Consider the following 17,480-nt stretch of genomic DNA (forward strand, 5'->3'; position numbering starts at 1 on the left):
CACCCCTGCCTGGGGGACCTGTCCTCCCTCCCCGCTCCCCGCCTCTTCCCTGGCCGGGGCGCCCTCAGCGTCTCCCAGAAGCCTCCGGGGACAGCCCCTGCTGCTGTTCCCCGAACCTCACAGGCGACCTGCGGGGAGCACAGGTGGCTGACGTTTCCCAGACTCCTCCGCCGTTGGGCGGGATCACGTGACTGCGTGCCGGCCAGCGGGGCGTGGGCAGAAGCAAAACGCGCTCCCAGGCCTTCCCCACGGACGCCCCGCACGCGTCTCCAGGCTCTCTCCCCCCGTTGGCTAGATAAACGGAGAGGACACCACGGACCTACAGGACCGCAGAGCCCCAAGATGGAAGGAGCCTGGGCTCTGAGTGACCGAACGGAGCACAGCGGCGCCGCTCGGCCACCGGCACTGTCACCTGCCGGCTCTCGTCCATCGCCTTGGACTCTGAGCTACGTCCCGGGACTTACTGCTTCCTGCATCCCTCACTGGGGCTGGTGCCGTGTGGGCACTCATAAATTCTGCCTGATGAACACACCAGAATTGTTCAGAATCGGGCCACCTGGAAAATGAGAAGTTTGTCCCCAAAGGGCCTTCCAGGCTCAGCTTGCACCTGAGTCTCCAAGAATAAGTGTGCCGTGAGGTCGCTCCTGGTAGGCATGCCCCTCGGGCCCCTCCCCTCTCAGAGTCAGGATTTGAAGCCACCTCCCGTCTGTGGGCTGCGCCCTGAGGTCACCGTCCCGTGGGACCACCGCCCCGTGCCCCCCTGGTGCTCGGGACACCCCTCCAGCTCAGGCCCCCTGCTCTGGCTCCCAGCTCCAGGCCTCTGCGGGGGCCTCCAGTGGCCTCTGCCCTCCTGGCAAAGGTCGCGGGCTCAGCCGCACGGCCACTTCTAACGTCGACGCCCTTCCCTTCGCAGGAGTGAGGCCTGCGGGCTTGGCGGCCTGCACCCCACGTGGCTAGGCCAAGGGCTGTCACGGCCCCTTTGCTGGCGTACCAGCTCCCGTCCGGGACCAAGGTCCTCGTCTCAGATGCAGGAATGAGCGGCCCCTCCCCAGGGCAGTCACACCAGCATCCACACCCACACGAGAGAGACGGGGCAGCCACTGAGAGGCGCGGCTCCACGCCGGCCTGGAAGAACATGCTGACGCGTTCGCAGGGTTTGTAAAAAGCCCGTTCCGGGGGCATAAGCATCAGATTCCGGGTCTGTCCGCAGGTTCTCTGCTCACTACTCACTGAGAGAACCCCAGTTTCATTTGGAACAGCCACGAGCCCAGCTAGAAACACCAGGGTGGCCACGTGACCATGACCTGGCCAGAGACAGCGGGAGTTCATGCCAGGCGGGGCTCTGCGGGAGCACCACGTCCCTGATACCCAGGTGAGCCTCAGCGGACACCTGCCCAAGAAGGCTGGATGAAGAAAGGCCATCAGAAGCCACTGGCTAAGGGGGGAGCCCGGTCCTCGAGGACCAAGGGGCTGTGCCGGCCTGGCCTGCTGACCCCCAAAACTCCTGCTCCGAACTCCTCAGCCACGGGCAGATTTTCCTTACAAGAAGTCAACGCAGTCCGTCTTGACACAGAGCACTCATGCAGCCTGGGCCTGCTGGGCACGCACCGAGGGGCCGCTCGGTGGGCCCCAGCCGAGGTCGCCGCGAGCTCACCATGTACTAGGACTTCCTCGGTCGGTCCGCGCACGGCGAGCCCCACTTGACAGATGAGAAAACTGACCAGAGAGGTTCGCGGGCTCACCCAAGGTCACAGAGCCCGGGAGGGCGAAGGACAGGATTCGAACCCAGGCCGTCAGAGCAGCTCAGATTCCTCCCCCGCAGGAGGGCAGTCTGAAGCGAGGCGGCTGGCAGCCGCCCCCTAACGAGCGAGCGTTCATTAGGCCCTTCCTGTGCTCCTGGCACCGCCTTAGGACCGGGGACAAGGAAGAAGCGAGGGTGGAGGCTGCCGCCCCAGCACCCCACCACCGGGGCTCCGGCCCCACGCCCCACGCTTCCCCCGCGGCCCGGGGCTCCTCACTGTGTCTCGCACCAAGTCAGGGTGTTCCCATGAGCGAGCGCGAGTGTCCCGGGTGAGGCGAGCACCCACTACGTGCGAGGCTTGGTGCCTTCCTGCGAAGCACTGTCTGGGGTCCCGTCCCCAGCACCGCTCGGCCCCGCCCCATGCCTGCAGGGACTTGGGGAGTCGTGCCCAAGGCCGGCAAGAGCTGGCAGCTTTCCTTCCGGCTGGCAGGGCCTCTGCCCAGAGTGAGCCAAGTGTGGGCTCCTGGCCTGGCCTTGGCCAGCAGCAGCAGCCATGGAGGGACCGGAAGCTCCAGGGCTCATCCTCCGGGGTGGCCCAGGGGGCAGGGAGGGCCCGGCTTCAGGGAAGAGCCGTCCCCGGCCATGAAATGACATTTCTGCCTCCCAACCTGAATCTCCCACTCAAGTCCCCCAGGAATCCAAATGAGGGCACTGTCCTGGGCTGTGGGGGGCAGCGCCGGAGGCCAGCTGGGTCCCGCACGCCTCCAAAGGAGGGGAGCCACCTCCAGGGCAGTCCTAGGGCTGGGAGAGGAGGCAAGGGAGGTCCCTTCCGGGGGAGGAGCTGTCCAGCCTCTCCAGTCGGCCTGTCCCTCCCCACAGCCACCTCCCCACGCGAAGCCTCATCTGCACTCACCGGGTGAAGGGCGGCGTCCTCACCACTCTGACCCCAGGCCCTGCAGCCCGGACCACAGCGGCAGCAGGTGCTACTCAGCTGAGGGCCTGTGAGTCTCCGGCGGACGGGAGTCTCGCCACCTGAGTTCTCCCTGAATCCACGCCCAGCCCTGAGCTGACGCTCTCGCCATGCCCGCTCTCTGAGGAAACGAGGGCACAGAGAGGTTAGGCAGCTGGTCTGACCGGCTGAGCCAGGACTGGACCCCAGCTGGTCGAATTCTCTAATTCCAGAGCTCCGCCACCTCCTCCCGCCCTTCCACGCCCGGCCCTGTGCGGCCCAGGCCTCTCACGCGCCTCAGGCTCGGTCCCTGTGCCGCCACGTGGCCTTCGCACAGGCCCTGCCGTGCCCTTGTCCTGGCAAGGAGCTTCTCCCTAAGTCACCAGGTCTCGGCTTGAACGGCGCCTCCGGGGGCTGCCGGCCCGGACCGCCCACTCCCTGCCCCCCCGCAGCGCGACCCGACGTGCGGCTCCAGATCGCGCCTTCACCTGTTCAGCAGCTGCCCGTCCGAACGTACCTGCGCGGCTCTCACGTCCGTTTCACGCGCCTCTGGGCCAGCGGCACCTGGCGCGGCGGCCTGCGCCGCGGCTCCCTGTGGCCATCGCACCCCCGGGCAGCAGCCTCCGCTGGTCCCAGTTCCCAGGCGGCCGCCCTGGGCTGCGCCGCCTGCGCCCACAGCGGCTCTGTGCACGCGGCGCGCCCCGCCCCGCCCCGCAGGCTGCCCCCCACGCGTGCGCAGAGCGAAGAACACCGGAGGCCGGCGAAGACGCCCCCGAGAGACGCGCCTGCGCAGAGTGGCGGGAGGCGGCACGGACCGCGTGGAAGACACGCAAGCTCGCTGGACGCGGAGAGGAGGCGGCGAAGAGGGCGGAGTCACGTGGGCCGGGCCACACGTCTCGGAGGCTTGACTGGGCCTCACAGGCCTCCTGGAGCCCCCGAGGGTCTGGGAGCTGGGACAAGGGCCCCTGGCTTTAGGAAGCTCAGCAACACGCTGGGCTGCAGACGACAGCCGCGGCAGGAACTAGAGTCCAGAAGCTTCCGTGCCGAGGTGGCAGTGAGTGAGGCCCACCTCGTGGGGTGGGTGCTGGCAGCCCAGCGTGGACGCCGGGACCCACCCTGATTGGAGAGCTCCGTGCGACCAGTGCCTGGAGCGACACTGCCCACAGCTGGGGGTTAGGGGCCGAGCAGCCTGCAAGGAGCGAAGGCAAGCGGGCCACCTGCGAAGGGGGGAGAAAGGCTCCCCCCGGGGCCAGGTGAGGAGTGCGGGGAGAACCCGCGCTCCCACGGGAAGCATCCCGGCCTCCCCATGGGACCGCCCACCACTTCTGCAAACACCAGCTGTTCCGATTTGTGAGCTGTTGTTTTCAAGGATTTGCTTTTCATCTGGAGAATATTCTAGAACAATTAAATATAGCACTCGTGGAAGCTGCTGCATTCACGTGCCTGTGTTCGTTTAGCAGACGTCCTCTGAGGCCCACTCGGTGCCAGATGCTGGCGGACACACATATCTGCCAGTCCAGGAAAGAGGACGTCCCCGCTGAGGGGACCGAGGGCAGGGAAGGGAGCCGGGCTTGGGAGGAGCTGAGCGTGGCACAGGGTGACAGGTGCTGAGCCAGCAGGGGCCTTGGAGCTACAGGGACACCCGATCAGCCAGCGGGGCCTCCACAGGGGAGGACGCTGGTGGCCAGGTGGCGGGGTCTGCACCGCCCAGGGTGCAGCGTGGGACAGGGCTGAGTGGCAGGCAAGAGCTTGGATTCAAGGCCACGGCAAGCAGTGCCCCAGGCACTGTGGGCCGCAGGGAGCCAGGGGGTGGCTCGCTCTGATTCAAAGGCCCCTGGCCCGCGCGACGTGCACAGCACCCGCCTCACCCACCTCACGCACCGGGAGAAGGCCGAGTGGGCAACGTGGAGGAGGCGCGGTGTTGTGTAATGGCCGGTGGCCCCCCGCCAGCCCTTTTAAAACAAATGCTTAGGTCATCCCCAGAGGAAGCCAAACTGGAGAGGGCTCCTCCGTGTGCCGAGGACCTAGGCTGAGCTGGAACACAAAACCCAAAGGAAAAAACCCAGAGCGTTTGGAATGGTCAGGTGCCCCGGGACCGGGGTGGGGAGCACGCAGCCAAGGGCCAGCTCCTGGCCGAGGGCCAGCGCCCCCCTGATGGGACGGGGAGAGGAAAGGCAGGAGCAGCACTTGGTGGCCTCTAATGGCCTCCGTGTAAGGCCGATGGCTGGGCCCAGGAGGAAATGCTTAGGGAGATGAGGTCAGCGTGGCGCCAGCATCAGACTCCCCGGCCCGGAGCGATGGGGAGCAGGTGTCTGAAAACCAGGCGCGAGAAGACAGCGGCCGGGAGCGCCACGCCCCTGCTGGCAGCTCCCCCTGGCCGGCTGCATTCCTCACCTCGCCCTCACCCTCGCCTCCGACTCCCTCACAGGGACTCCTGGGACACCCCGAGATGCCCCGTGCCTGCGGCAATGGGTCCGAGAGGTTCCGTTGCCAGCACTGCAGCCCCCAGAGCCCGCTTCCTCCCCGCACCGAGCGGAAGCCCCGTCAGAAGGGAGATGCGCCCAAGGGGTTGGAGCAGGCCATGTGGCACCTGGGATGTGACCATGGCCAAGGCCTCAGAGGGCTGTACCTGGTCGTTGGCTGTATCCAAGCAGAGTCTCCAGGGCCCTAAACAGGCTGCCAGGGGGTCCCTCAGACCCTGGGATTCCCGCGTCCACGTCCCCCAGGCCTCGCGGCAGGTGCGAGATGGAGCACGCGGCCACGCCCCCTCATCGTCTTCTAATGGTAGGTCTAAGTGTGGCCATGTGACCCACCCCGGCCAATGAGGTAGAGGCAGAGGTTGCTGGGCGGGGCATCCAGGAAAGTCTGTTCTAGGGGCAATTTCAGCTGGCATAACCTGACCCTTCTGACCTCTGCCCCATCCTTCTTCCTGCCTAGAAGAGATTTGACCAATACAAGTACAAATGCCAACCCGCTAAAGAAGACAAAGCTAGAAATGGAAGGAGCCTGGGCCCTGATGGCCCCAGACTCTGTATCCCAAGACCAGTAGTCCACCCAGACGTCCCCTGGGAACTCCATGTCCTCTGAGCGCTGAAGTAAATGAGTGAGGTGACCTGATGTAATGGTGACGGGAACTGTGGTGAACTAAGCAAAGAATATGCTCCATCAAAAGCATAAAAGTTAACTAAATAATGATAATTTAAAATACTATATGTGCTTAATCCAATATTGTGCAGGCCGATTTAACCACTAACTAGTTTTCAACCCTTCAAAAGAATTTAAGTAGCCCAATAAACAAGTTTAAGTTATGCAGAACTTGATGCACAAAGAGATAAACATTCTTTCCCAATATCTGTGGAACTCTATGAAAAGCAATCGCTGAGCTACAGAGTCCATCAAATTTTAAAATTTAGAAATTATACATTAGACATGTGCCGACAGATATCAAATACTCGATGTTAGCTATTTTAAATGTTTGCAATGCGAGAGCTAACTTAATCGTCTCGACAACTTTGAGGGCTATGGTTATTGTTATTATCCTCACGTTGTTGCTGTTGCTGTTACTATTATCATCCCTGTTTTATAGATGTCAAAAGCCAAGGCACAGAGAGGTTGCATTACATGCCCAAGGTCACACAGTTAGTAAATGGCAAGACAGGATAATATCCAGGTAGTCAGGCTAACGAAAGTGTTTGTGTGTGTGTGTGTGTGTGTGTGTGTACACTTGTGCATGTGCACATGTGTAAATGTATAATTTTAAAATGCATACTTCAAATAACTCTTGTATTAAAGAAAAATTAACTCACTTGCAAATTGCTTACTAATCAGTGATAATGAGAGACCCATGGGTTGCAGCCAAAGCGGCACTCCAAGGAACGTGTGTAGCCCTTCACACAGCGATTAAACACCAGAAAGCACGGTAACTGACAGTGCTTGACAATACGAAAAGAAAAATAAACCTAAAGAACGTAAAATAAGTACCTCATTCCTACAAAAGCAAAAGCAATAAGACAGATAACCTAACTAACATAATAAAACCAAGAGCTGGTTCTTTTAAAAGATCGGTATATGTTGGAAACTAATACCAAATATTTTCAAGCAATGTAAGCTCAAAAAAACAAAAAACAAGAAACATCGTGGGTGGGCCGCAGCCTGCATGGGAGCCAAGCGTGGCTTCCTCTTCTGCACAACCCGCTGGGAGCTGCTACCTCCCGCGAGCGGGCGGAGGGGCTGGACCATACCCGGACCCTCCCACTTCTGCTCCATTCCACTTTGTAAATTCCTTACTATGCAAATTTTCAAATACATACTGAAGAAAAAGAAAAAGTATAATAGGCCCTAGATACAAATAATTAAGCTTCAATAATTAACAACCCATAGCCGATCCCGTTTTGTCTAAACCCTTGCCATGTCCCCTGCAATTCAGATGATTTTGAAGCAAATCTCAGACATTGCATCTCATCTCTAAGTGTTTTAGCATATCTCTCTAAAAGATAAGGACTCGCCTATTATTTGTAACCATAGTAAAATAATCACATCAAAAACTTAATATAAGTATGTATGTGTTTAAACTCAGAAGTACCACAGGGAGGGGCTCGGCAGGGGACATGGACCAGCTCTTGGCCGGCCAGCAGGAGGAGGAGACGGTAGCACCGCCTGGCCTCGCTGTGGGCAGGTGCATTTCCCGTGTCGATAAATCCAATTAAGAAGTTTAACAGAAGCACAGGAGACTTCACATACCCCAAAACATGCTGAAGGAGGCAGGGTCACCCGCAGCCTACAAAGAGGGACGCTGAGGCCGAGACCAGTGAAGGAGTTCGCCCACCGTACCCCAGCCAGTAAGAGGCCGAGCAGGGATTTGAGCTAGGGTCCCTTAAGGACACATTCTGAGCTGGATCCACCGCACCGCGGCAGCCTTTTGACCCGACATATAACCGACTTTGAGAATTAACAACTTGAAACAACAAAATCTGCCTGGCCATAATCTGTTAAACTCACACTCACACACGTGGTACAGCAGAGAACCAACATGACTTCCATGTCACGGGCCCTGCAAGAGGCACTTTCATTTCCATTTTCTCATTAAATGTCCACGGCGGTCCTAGGAGGGTCCTCTGGGCTGCACTGTGTCACCCCCAATCCCTACGTTGAAGCTCTCAGGACCTCAGAATATGAGCTGATTTGGAGACAGTCTTTAAAGTTAAAACGAGGTCCCAGGGGTGGCCGTCAATCCCACGACTGGTGTCCTCGTGAGAATTGGGGATTAAGACACGGACACACGCAGAAGGCCATGCGGGGGCACAACAAGAGGACGGCCGTCTGCACGCCAAGGACGGAGGTCTCAGAAGGGACCGCCCTGCAGGCACCTCGACTTGGGGCTTCTAGTCTCCGGAACTGTGAGACAAGACATTTCTGCTGTTGAAGCCATCCGGGCTGTGGTACTTTCTCGTGCAGCCCAAACGGACTGATGCAGAGGTCCATGGTGCCCGGTTGGTTTTGCAAATGAGAAAAAACAGGTGTGAAATGCACAATGGCTGAACACGGAAGACAGTCCAGCGCTCCCTCCACTGCACCGGGCAGGGAGGGGCTCGGCGGGGGACACGGGCCAGCTCTTGGCCGGCCAGCAGGAGGAGGAGACGGTACCACCGCCCGGCCTCGCTGTGGACAGGCGCATTTCCCACCCTCGGACGCTGGCCTTGGTCACGTGACTTGCTTCGGCCAGTGGCGTGTGGATGAAATGACAGCATGACAGTTGGGTCTCGGCTTTAGAGATGATCCCTAAGACAGTCGTTCTGACAAAATGACCAAAAAAACAGAAAACCAGTGGGCGCATTCGGGCGATGAGGGCATGTTAACGCTGTTCCTGTTTGTGGCCACGGGGCCACGCGCGCCGCGAGGGCTTCCGTCCCCGCTTTGTGAAACGCCTTCCGCCACTTCCCCCCTTCAGCGATTCGAGAGCTGTTTTGGGAATCGACACCCCCTGGCGTCCACTTCATCGGTGTTTGGGTCCCTCTGGCCTGAACACTGCCCCGAATGGATGAGACCAATTTTGCCAGCTGCCAGTGTCCCCGACACTCGAGGTGCCGTCAGAGAGGTCGTCACTGCCCCAGACGCGGCGCTCACGCTGACAGCCCCCTCGTCTGACCGGGGCTGGCGCGGGCACTGCCCTGCGGCCTGCAGCACCCCTGGGCCGGCCCGTCTCCCAGGCCCAGACAAGACTCGCGGTCCGAAGCCCGGCCCAGGCCAGCCCTGCAGTGGCACAGGTCACCCCCCGCCCACAGCCCGGAAGACACGAAGGCCGCCACGCCACGTGCCCAGGTGCAGGCTGCAGGTGCAGTGGGAGCCTGGCGGCCTCGCCGGAGCAGGGACCACACGCCACGGGCACCCAGCATGACGCTGCTGCCAACAGCCCCTGGGGACGGGCAGAAGCCGGGCGCGCACCTGCAGCTCTCCCAACACCGCGGAGCGCGCCCCGCCCGCCTGAGCGCTCATTTCCCGTCCCCACCGTGATGGGGCCCGAAGTCTCAACTCAACGGTCACCTCCGCCAGAGTCCTCCACCACGTGTGGCTGTTTCTCCTGTTGGGCACCCCACCCCGGGCAGAAACAAGGGGCAGGTAAACACAGAGGAAGGGAACCCCCTTTCCCAGGGTGCACCCTGACTCACGCACACACACACCCCCCACGCTGCCCCTCCGCCATCGACTGGAAGGCAGCTCCTTCTCCGCCCTGCAGAAGGGGCTCCGTGAAGAGAAGTCGCCAGGCCAGGGCTCTCAGCCAGGGCCACTCTGCGCTTCGGGAGACATCTGGCACCATCTGGAGACATTTCTGTTTGTCATAACTTGGGGGCCAGTTGCCCAGGCTCTGTGCAGCGCTCACGCCAGCGTCCCCACTGCGGTCCCCAGGAGGGCCCGGTCTCCGGCCTCAGAAGACAGAACGCTGCCCGCGGGCGCGGCTGACGGAAGAGCTGCCCGGCAGGGCCCCGCCGGGCTCCTCCTGCACGAGGACCACGGGGCTCGGCGGTGTGGGAGGAGCACGGGGGAGGGGCGCACTATGACAGCGGACCCAGGACAGCCCGGTGCGGCCCGGAGCACCCCAGTACTGCCGCCTCCACTGCCGCCTCCCCCAGACAGCTCCCCCAGTGGCTGCCGGCCCCCCGTCTCCGCCCCTCAGCCCCAGCAGGCCTCACGGGCCCCTCAAACTCACAGCACCCCAGATGCGTGCCCACCCCGCACACCTCCCACAGATGACCAACAGGACCACATGCTTCGTGCGCTCACGACACTCCTGGCTGGTCCCCGGGGTGGCTGCAGCCCAAACACGAACTGGGGTGCGCCCAGATCCAGTGTCTTGTTCCTGACACCCCATCGGGCAGTCGACAAGCGAACACCTTCTAGAGCCAGCGCGTGCCGGGCGCCAGGGCCCTGGCCTTCAGGTGGCTTTCACGTGAGACGCCCCAGCCCAGCCCAGGGGACAGAGGCAAGGCCCGTCTCAGTGGAGGGCGCGGGGGCGGAGGGCCGGGCAGGGCCCAGGGTGTGGCCTGGTGCAGGGCTGGGCGCCACGCCGTGTACCTGCACTGGAGCCCCTGTGCCCCTCGGCCCCGGGCAGCGGTCCGGTGACGCCGTCTGCTCGTGGCCTCTCGCCTCCCTGAATGGGTCGCACCCACGCGCTGGCCAGGCCAGTGGGAGCCAAAGGCCATTCCACAGGTAGGTGAGTGTCTCTTCTTGACAGGTGCCAGAAGACTCACGGGCCTGGCAGTAGCGGTGGTGGCCCTGGGGACTGAGATGACACCTCTAAGTCCTGGGATTGAGAAGCTCCCTCTTTGGCAAGATGGGACCTTCACCTACCGTCTTCTCCTAAAACCAACGCTCAAGTTCAGGAGGCTGGGGCTGTCCTTCACCTGCGCAGCGGTCCTGAAGCCCAACCGGGCAGAAAGACGTCACCTGAACCCCTCCACTCAAAGTCCCCCTGCTCTGCCGAGGGGAGGGCGGGGGTGTGACTCGTCCTGGCTGGGCCCTGGAGAGCCTTAGACAGGTGAGTGCCCAGCCCTGGGGACTCAGGTGTCTCCCAGGGGGGCTGCAGCCCAAACACAAACGGGGGTGCTCCCAGACCACGAGACACAGTGGACTGGGAGGAGGGGAACACATCAGCTACCCAGGGAGTAAGGGACCCCTGGGGAGACAGGTTTGGGGGACCTGGATCAGACGAGGGGGCTGTGGCCTGAGGACCCGGCTCTGACCCGAGAGGGAAGGGCACCCCAGGATGTGGCAAGGGACGTGGCGGGTGGGCTTGGGCTCGGCCGCATGCGGCAGAGCGGAGGGCGGTGACCCGGGGAGCCGCAGTTCCCTGACAAGACCAAACTGGGGAGATCTGATACCGAGGCTTTGACCCTGCGGCCCCAGAACCCCAGCCTGGCGGCCGCCATGACAACCCCCTTCTGCTGTACGGCAGGAACTGTCCTGTCCCTGGGGAGCTTTGTAAGTGCGGAGTGGACACTGGGAAGCCCCTCAGGGCCAGGGCTGCCGGGCCAGGAGGGGCACCGGGAGGGTGGGGCAGGCAGGGATGAGATGTCCCCAGGGTGCAGGTGGGAGAGCAGAGGGGCCCTTGAAGAAAATCTTTTAAGGAAATGAACACCAGACCCCTCCATCCACAAGGCTGGCATGGAGGAGGAGGAGATGCACCAGGCAGAGGGGGAGATGCTCACCCACAGTCCCATGTCCCAGAATTCCTCTGCCCGTGGGGTGCTCCCAAGAGTGCCCACTGCGCCTCCCTGATGCAGCCAGCCCAACGGGGGTCCTCGGCTCCTGACTCCCGCTCTGCTGAGGCCGGGAGGTAGGCATGCTTCTTCCCACCTGAGCTTTCCTGGTCCTCTGGCAAGGCCGGGGCTGGTCTGCACCCTGGCTCAGAGGCACAGGCCCCCGAGGCTGGCAGGCTGTCCACCCTGGCTCCTTGTGCCAGCCAAAGCCTGGACCACCTCAACACCCCCTCCCACTCCAGACTGAGTCCCCCACCTGGGACCCCCGAGTTGCCGTTTATAAATGGAGGTCATCTGGCTCCTTCACAGGTGACCATCAGAGAGACAGGCCACCCCTTTAAAACACCCCCTACGCACGCCAGATCAGGCCCTCACGTGACAACCTCAACGTCCGTCTCAACGCAAAGCACTTCATCACGTGTGAGGTAGTGAGCGCCCTGTCTCCAGAGACACTCAAGAAGAAGCTGACTGAGGAGAGGGGGTTCTGCACTGCTGGTGACGTTTCTTGATCTGAATGCTGGCGACGCGGACGTGGCCTGTTTTCAAGAATCCGTAAGCGACCCAGCGGTATGCCCGCCCCCCTCCACCCATGAACATTGCGGTACATTAAAAACCACCCGAACGAGGGATGAATGGACAGGTGCGTGCAGGACCGTGCGAGCGAGCACCTGGGAGCGGAGGGCGGCGGCGGAAACACAGGTGCACGGAGGGAGGCCGGGCCCGCCGCTGCTCACTGTCCCTGGGCTCCGCCGACAGCGAGGCCAGGGAGGAGCAGGTGCAGACAGCGTCCCGCTGTCTGATGCCCGCCCCGCCTCCGGGCCTCCCCGAGGGGCCTCCCACCCTCCAGAAGCGCCTTCCTGTCTATGCCGCCCAGAGCAGAAGGACCCCCACCTGCCTCACCCCTCTCCGCCTCCCCCGTGACATCTAGAACCAGGCTTGTGCACTGGCCATGAGTGAGGCCGGCCCGGCGGGCCCTGCGGACAGAGCAGCGCACGTCCCCGGCACGCTGCCAGCCGCCCCGCCGGGAAGCCACAGGAGTGCCCCTCTCCCACGAGGCCCACGTGGCAGAGGCGGGCAGCTCCTCACCTGGTCTGGCCCAGCAGGTTTCCCGAGTGGCGGAGCTAAAGGAGGCTCAGAGGGGACATTCCACAGCCCCGCTCCCGGCCCAGGGAGGAGGCGCTGACTGCCTGGAGCTCAAGGCCCTCCACCCATGGTGGGGCCTGTGAGGTGGGGCGGCACCCGCTCCTGCCTGGCGGGGGAGGGGGCACAGTGTGCCCGGCTCTGTGCACCCTCAGGCACCCGCGGGCTCGCTCCTAGGCTGTGGCCCTGTGCGAGGCACCCACTCTGTGCCCACTCTGCGCCAGGCTCGAGGGAAGACCCAGCTCGGCCTGCAGTGGAATCACGGCGGGCAGGGGGCCCGGCTCTGGGAGGCGGAGAGCGGCACCAGAAAAAGCCAAGAGGACCTCCAGGAGGACCAGGGCCTGCGACACGGCCGGCTGCAAGGCCCCGCACCTGGCGGCACCGGAGGGGTTAACTGGGCTTAGCTGTCCCTGCTCTTCAGGCTGGACTGCAACCAAATGCTTGGGTTTCCAGCTCCCCTCCTGCCTCGGGGCGAGGCCTTATCTTGTCATCTAGACTGTCCCCAGAGCCTCAGAGGCGGGGCAGACGGGCAGGGCAGGCTAGCACCAAGAGGGCAGACCGAATGGAAAACTACACCCCGGAGTGCCGGAAAGACGGGGCCACCTCGCACCTCCCGAAAGCCGGTCACCGACCCGTGCGCGAAGCGAAAGGCAGGTGTCTCGCTGCATTCTGGGCCCAAGCGGGCGCAGGATTGGACAGGGGAGACCGTGGGAGCCCCAAAACTTTGTCTCAGCTTGTGCTCCACCCCAGCCAGCAGACCCTGGCTCCTCAGGCAGTCACCTCAATTCCCACAGCTGCCACCCTGGGCTTTAGATGGGCCCACAGGGCCTGGGGAGACACTGCCCCAGGCCTAAGTCTCCCTCCTGCTCCCCCAAACTGTGGCACACACGGAAGAAAACCCAGTCGCCTGCCCTGACACAGGCCAGTGCTTAAGTCGCCCTCCAGGCCCCTGCAGATGTGACCAGAATCCCTAGTGTGGTTTCTCTGAGACGGGGCTGGAGGTGACCAGGCTCCGCTCCGGCCTTCCTGTGGAGAACTAAGCTACGGCTTACATCCAGAAGGTGGTGACAACTCCGACCACAGACGTCGGCTTCTAAACAGAAGTGCCGTGGAGACCCCTGCAGATGGCCCGCACGGCCGCTGACCGCATGACATGATCTTAGCCTCCTGCAGAAGTTACGAGTGAGCCGAGGTCCCCAGGGCACCCAGGCCTGAGCCCCAAGCAGAGAAAGCCAAGTCAAACGCTCTGCACTCCACGCGCACACACACACACGCGCGCGCGCACACACACGCGCGCACTCCCCATGTGCACCAACAGCCTGGGCGGGGGAGGCCTTCTGACTGTCCTGCTGGGGTGCACAGGGCTTGCCACTTCAAATGTGGGGTGGGGGGCTCCCCAAGTTTAGACCTCAACAACTCGATCTCCAGGGAAGTAGCCACAAGTGGCGCAGACATCAAACGCAGCGGGGGGGACAAGTGGCAACCAGATCCGCGTTAACCACGGAGCCCCTGGGCCTCTGCTCGCCCCTCTCACCACGAGGGCGGCTGCGCCCAGGGCCCCGATGTGATCGTCCGTGCAGAGCCTCCCCGAAGGCACGGCCACAGGTCCAGTGCAAAGTGGTCCCTATGTGTTTTCAACCCCATTTCACAGAGCGAGCTGGTAACTGCCCCCCAGAAGCATCGGTCACTCGCAGACAAGCGAGCCGGTGGCTCCCGCCCCACCTCCAGACGGGCCCAAAGTTGAAGGCCGCTGGAGAGCCGGCTCAAGGTTAGATTAAGCGAAAGAGCAGCTGCGAAGGTTAACGTGACTCATGAGCATCACTGTCCAGCAGGAGACGGTCCCGTGGAGGGCCTGGCTTGGGGCTGGGTTTCTTCGGAGGCCTAGGAGCACCTTAATTTGCATTTATATTAAAAAAAGGAGAAAACAAACAGAATTAACTAGAAAGGTGCTTTGTTTCCTGTGAATTCCAGTGCTTCCGCTAACCGGGTGTCCTCGGCCCGACAGCAGGGGACTCTGGCCAAGGTGCCACGAAGCAAGGACACACACCTACCAAGCACACCGCGCTGTGCCGCGTCGCTGCAGGAGGCTGCTGGGCAACGCTCCTTCCCCAGGTGGGGAAACCGAGGCCGGGGCTGGACCACGACCGTGCCATGCTCTCCCAGGACGGCCGGCCCCGGGTTCCGAGTCTGGGGCCCTTCCCCTGCGGGGCAGCCGAGTGAGCAGTCTTTCCTTCCTCCCCTTACGTATCTATTCCAACCTTTCTTTCCAGAGAATCAGTTGAACACTCAGTAAAGGACGTGAGATCAATGAGCCCGGTCATCAGGTGCCTGTGTGGTCCGAGTCCCACCGCGCCCCTGGCTGAGGTGGCACCCTCAACCCAGCCACTTTCCTGTCTGCTTCTCTCCGGAGTCTCGACGTGAGACGCGTAAGCCCAGAGCTCCCCATCAAAAGCAATAAACACACCTCCGTAAGAACTTTACCAGCCCTACGACGTCTTTCTCGGGTGGCCTGGAACATCTCTGGGCTTGGCTGTTTCTACGCCAATCGCCTCCTGACGCCGTTGGCCCACTCTGGGGCCCACCCCACGTTGTCCGGGCCAGCATGCTGTGAGTCTTGGGCCGAGATCACCACACGCACAGCTAGAGAAGGAGGGCTGACCCCTCCCCGGGGCGGCCGGTCTGCACGTCGCCGTCACGGCCACAGCTCACGCTGGAAGCTTCAAGGCGGCCAAGGCGGCGAGGCGCGGGCCCCCTCGGGGGCTGGAAGCGCAGGGTGGGGGAGGAGGGGCTTCTCTGTGTCTGGGCCCCTGGGCCGAGGGCGTGGGGCACGCGGGAGCAAAGCTGGCCACGGAGGCGACAGAAGGACAGTTGCCTTCAAAAACATAAAAACCCTGCACCAATGAATTAAACATTGCAAACAAGATGACTCTCTGAAAAGTCTTTTCAACCGAGGAGGAGACAGGCCGTCCTGTGCCGGGGCTTCCTGTTGCATATGGCACTGGCAAATCCTGTTCTGTCAGCACGCAGCGCTCTCCAGACAAAGACGCCAAGGGGGGAAGGAGAGAGGAGGTCCAGAGAAGTGGGACCCGGAGGCGGAGGCCCCTGCTCCGGGCGCCGAGGCCCCGGGCCCGGAGGGGACCACCGGGGACCTCCCCGAGCCAACACGGTGGCCCCGACAGGACCAAGGAGGGAGGACTGTGGCGGGCCAGGGAACCCTGCTGGCTGGGACAAGCTGCAAAACTCAGAGCCACCACCCTGCCTTCCGCCTGGGAAGGCATCTCCACGGCCACTGGGATAGTGACCTGCCCTGGCTCCCCCTGGGTCCCCACCTAGTGTAATCGTCTGCAGGTCCCAAAGCCCAGGGCTCCGGTGGGGGCACCGCTCTCGCACCCACCAGAGACTGCTCAGAGGACAGCACCCTTGGCGGGGGGACCCTCAGGAGTCCCCAGGGTGTACCAACTGGACTCTCTCCCCAGACAAGGCGGCAGTTAGCTTTCTGGGCACTACGCAGACTTGCGGTACCCGCTGGCACAGCCCGCGGTGGGCAGGTCCCGCCCTGCCCCCGGCCCTCGACCTTGCTGCTAGCACAGTTCGCCCGGCTGCCACCCCCTCTCCAATCACCAGTGAGCAAACTCTGTCCCCTCAGGCCTGGCACGACTAGCCCCAGGATTCCAAGAGGAGACGCCAGCAGGGAGAGGAGCCTGAGTCTGGGCTCAGAGACGGCTGGAGGCTGGCGAGGGTCAGCGCCGCCCACGCGCCAGCAGCAGGGCCCGGGCCGCCAGAGCCCCTCTCCGCGCCGCGGGCGCCGGGCCAGCCCTCTCCAACTCCGGGCGAGGTAGTAAGTGTAAGGCTTGGAGCCCCGCGCAGCCCAGCCGCGCCGGGGCGGTGGGTGGGTGGGTGTCTGCTATGGGATTATTCTTAGCGCTCCACTCTCTTCGCAAAAAGTGGCGCCTCCGCCCTCCCGGCTCCCGGCACGCTCGCTCGTCCGGGGCTCGCACGCCGGGCCCGACACCAGCGCGGAGGGGAGCGCCGGGTGGGGTCCGCGAGGAGCGAGGCGCGGCAGAGGAGGGGGCTCCCAAGGGAGGAGGGGACGCTGCCGGAGGAGCCCCAGCCACAGGCTGCGTCGAAGCCTCAGCGCCCCGCACCCAGCCCTGCGCCGCGCGTCCGGCCGCCTCCCCGGACGCCTCCTGGGGCGCGCGGGGCCCGGCGGCGGCGCGCCCAGCCCTTACCTATGGTGGTGATGACCGTGATGGCAAAGTAGAAGGAGCCGGCGAACCGCCACTGGACGCCGGCGCGGTGCGGCTCCGACTGCAGGATCACCAGCTCCAGCTGCCGGTAGTCCTCGCTGCTGATGTTGTACTTCCCCTTGATCCGGATCTCCTCCGCTTTGAGTTTCTCCTCCTCGCGCATCTCGTGGTCCGACTCGAGGGCGTCGAAGACGGCGGCGCCCACCAGCAGGTAGGTGAAGGTGCAGACGATGAGGGACAGAGTCCGCACGTTCTGCCTCTTCATGGCCGCCAGCAAGGAGCCGGCGCGGGGGGCATGTCCCGCAGGCTCGCAGCCGCGCGCGTCCCACTGCAGCGCCCGGCGGCCGCCGCCGCCGCCTCCAAGTTGTAAGCGGCGGCAGCAGCAGCGGGGAGGCGGGGGGCGGGGAGGCTGGGGGGGCCCCCCTCCGCCGGGGCCGCCACAGCCGCCGCCACCGCGAGGCGGCTGGCAGGGCAGGGGCGGCGCGGGCCCGGGCTCGGGCGAGAAGGCGGACAGGCACAGGAGGCTGCTCGAGCGCCGGGGCCAGGCGTCCGGGAGCCCCGACACCCTGCGCCAGACCCGGCCGAAGCAGCCCGCCCCACTGCGCAGGGCCATGCACGGCGGCCCCGCCGGGCACCGCGCTGGCCTCCGC

General features: G+C 63.3%; 1 protein-coding gene across 1 annotated transcript in view; it reads right to left on the reverse strand.

Moving 5' to 3' along the window:
- KCNK9 (potassium two pore domain channel subfamily K member 9) overlaps positions 1 to 17,196 on the reverse strand; it is a 64,668-nt gene extending 47,472 nt beyond the window's left edge. The window contains exon 1 of the mRNA XM_016164290.2: positions 16,813 to 17,196. Within this exon, the coding sequence (XP_016019776.1) occupies positions 16,813 to 17,095 (283 nt within the window). The 5' untranslated portion in view covers positions 17,096 to 17,196. The remainder of the gene's footprint in view (positions 1 to 16,812) is intronic.
- Between the last annotated feature and the right edge of the window lie 284 nt (positions 17,197 to 17,480).

This window comes from Rousettus aegyptiacus, unplaced genomic scaffold (assembly GCF_014176215.1).
Source record: "Rousettus aegyptiacus isolate mRouAeg1 unplaced genomic scaffold, mRouAeg1.p scaffold_m13_p_15, whole genome shotgun sequence".
Lineage (NCBI taxonomy): Eukaryota > Metazoa > Chordata > Mammalia > Chiroptera > Pteropodidae > Rousettus > Rousettus aegyptiacus.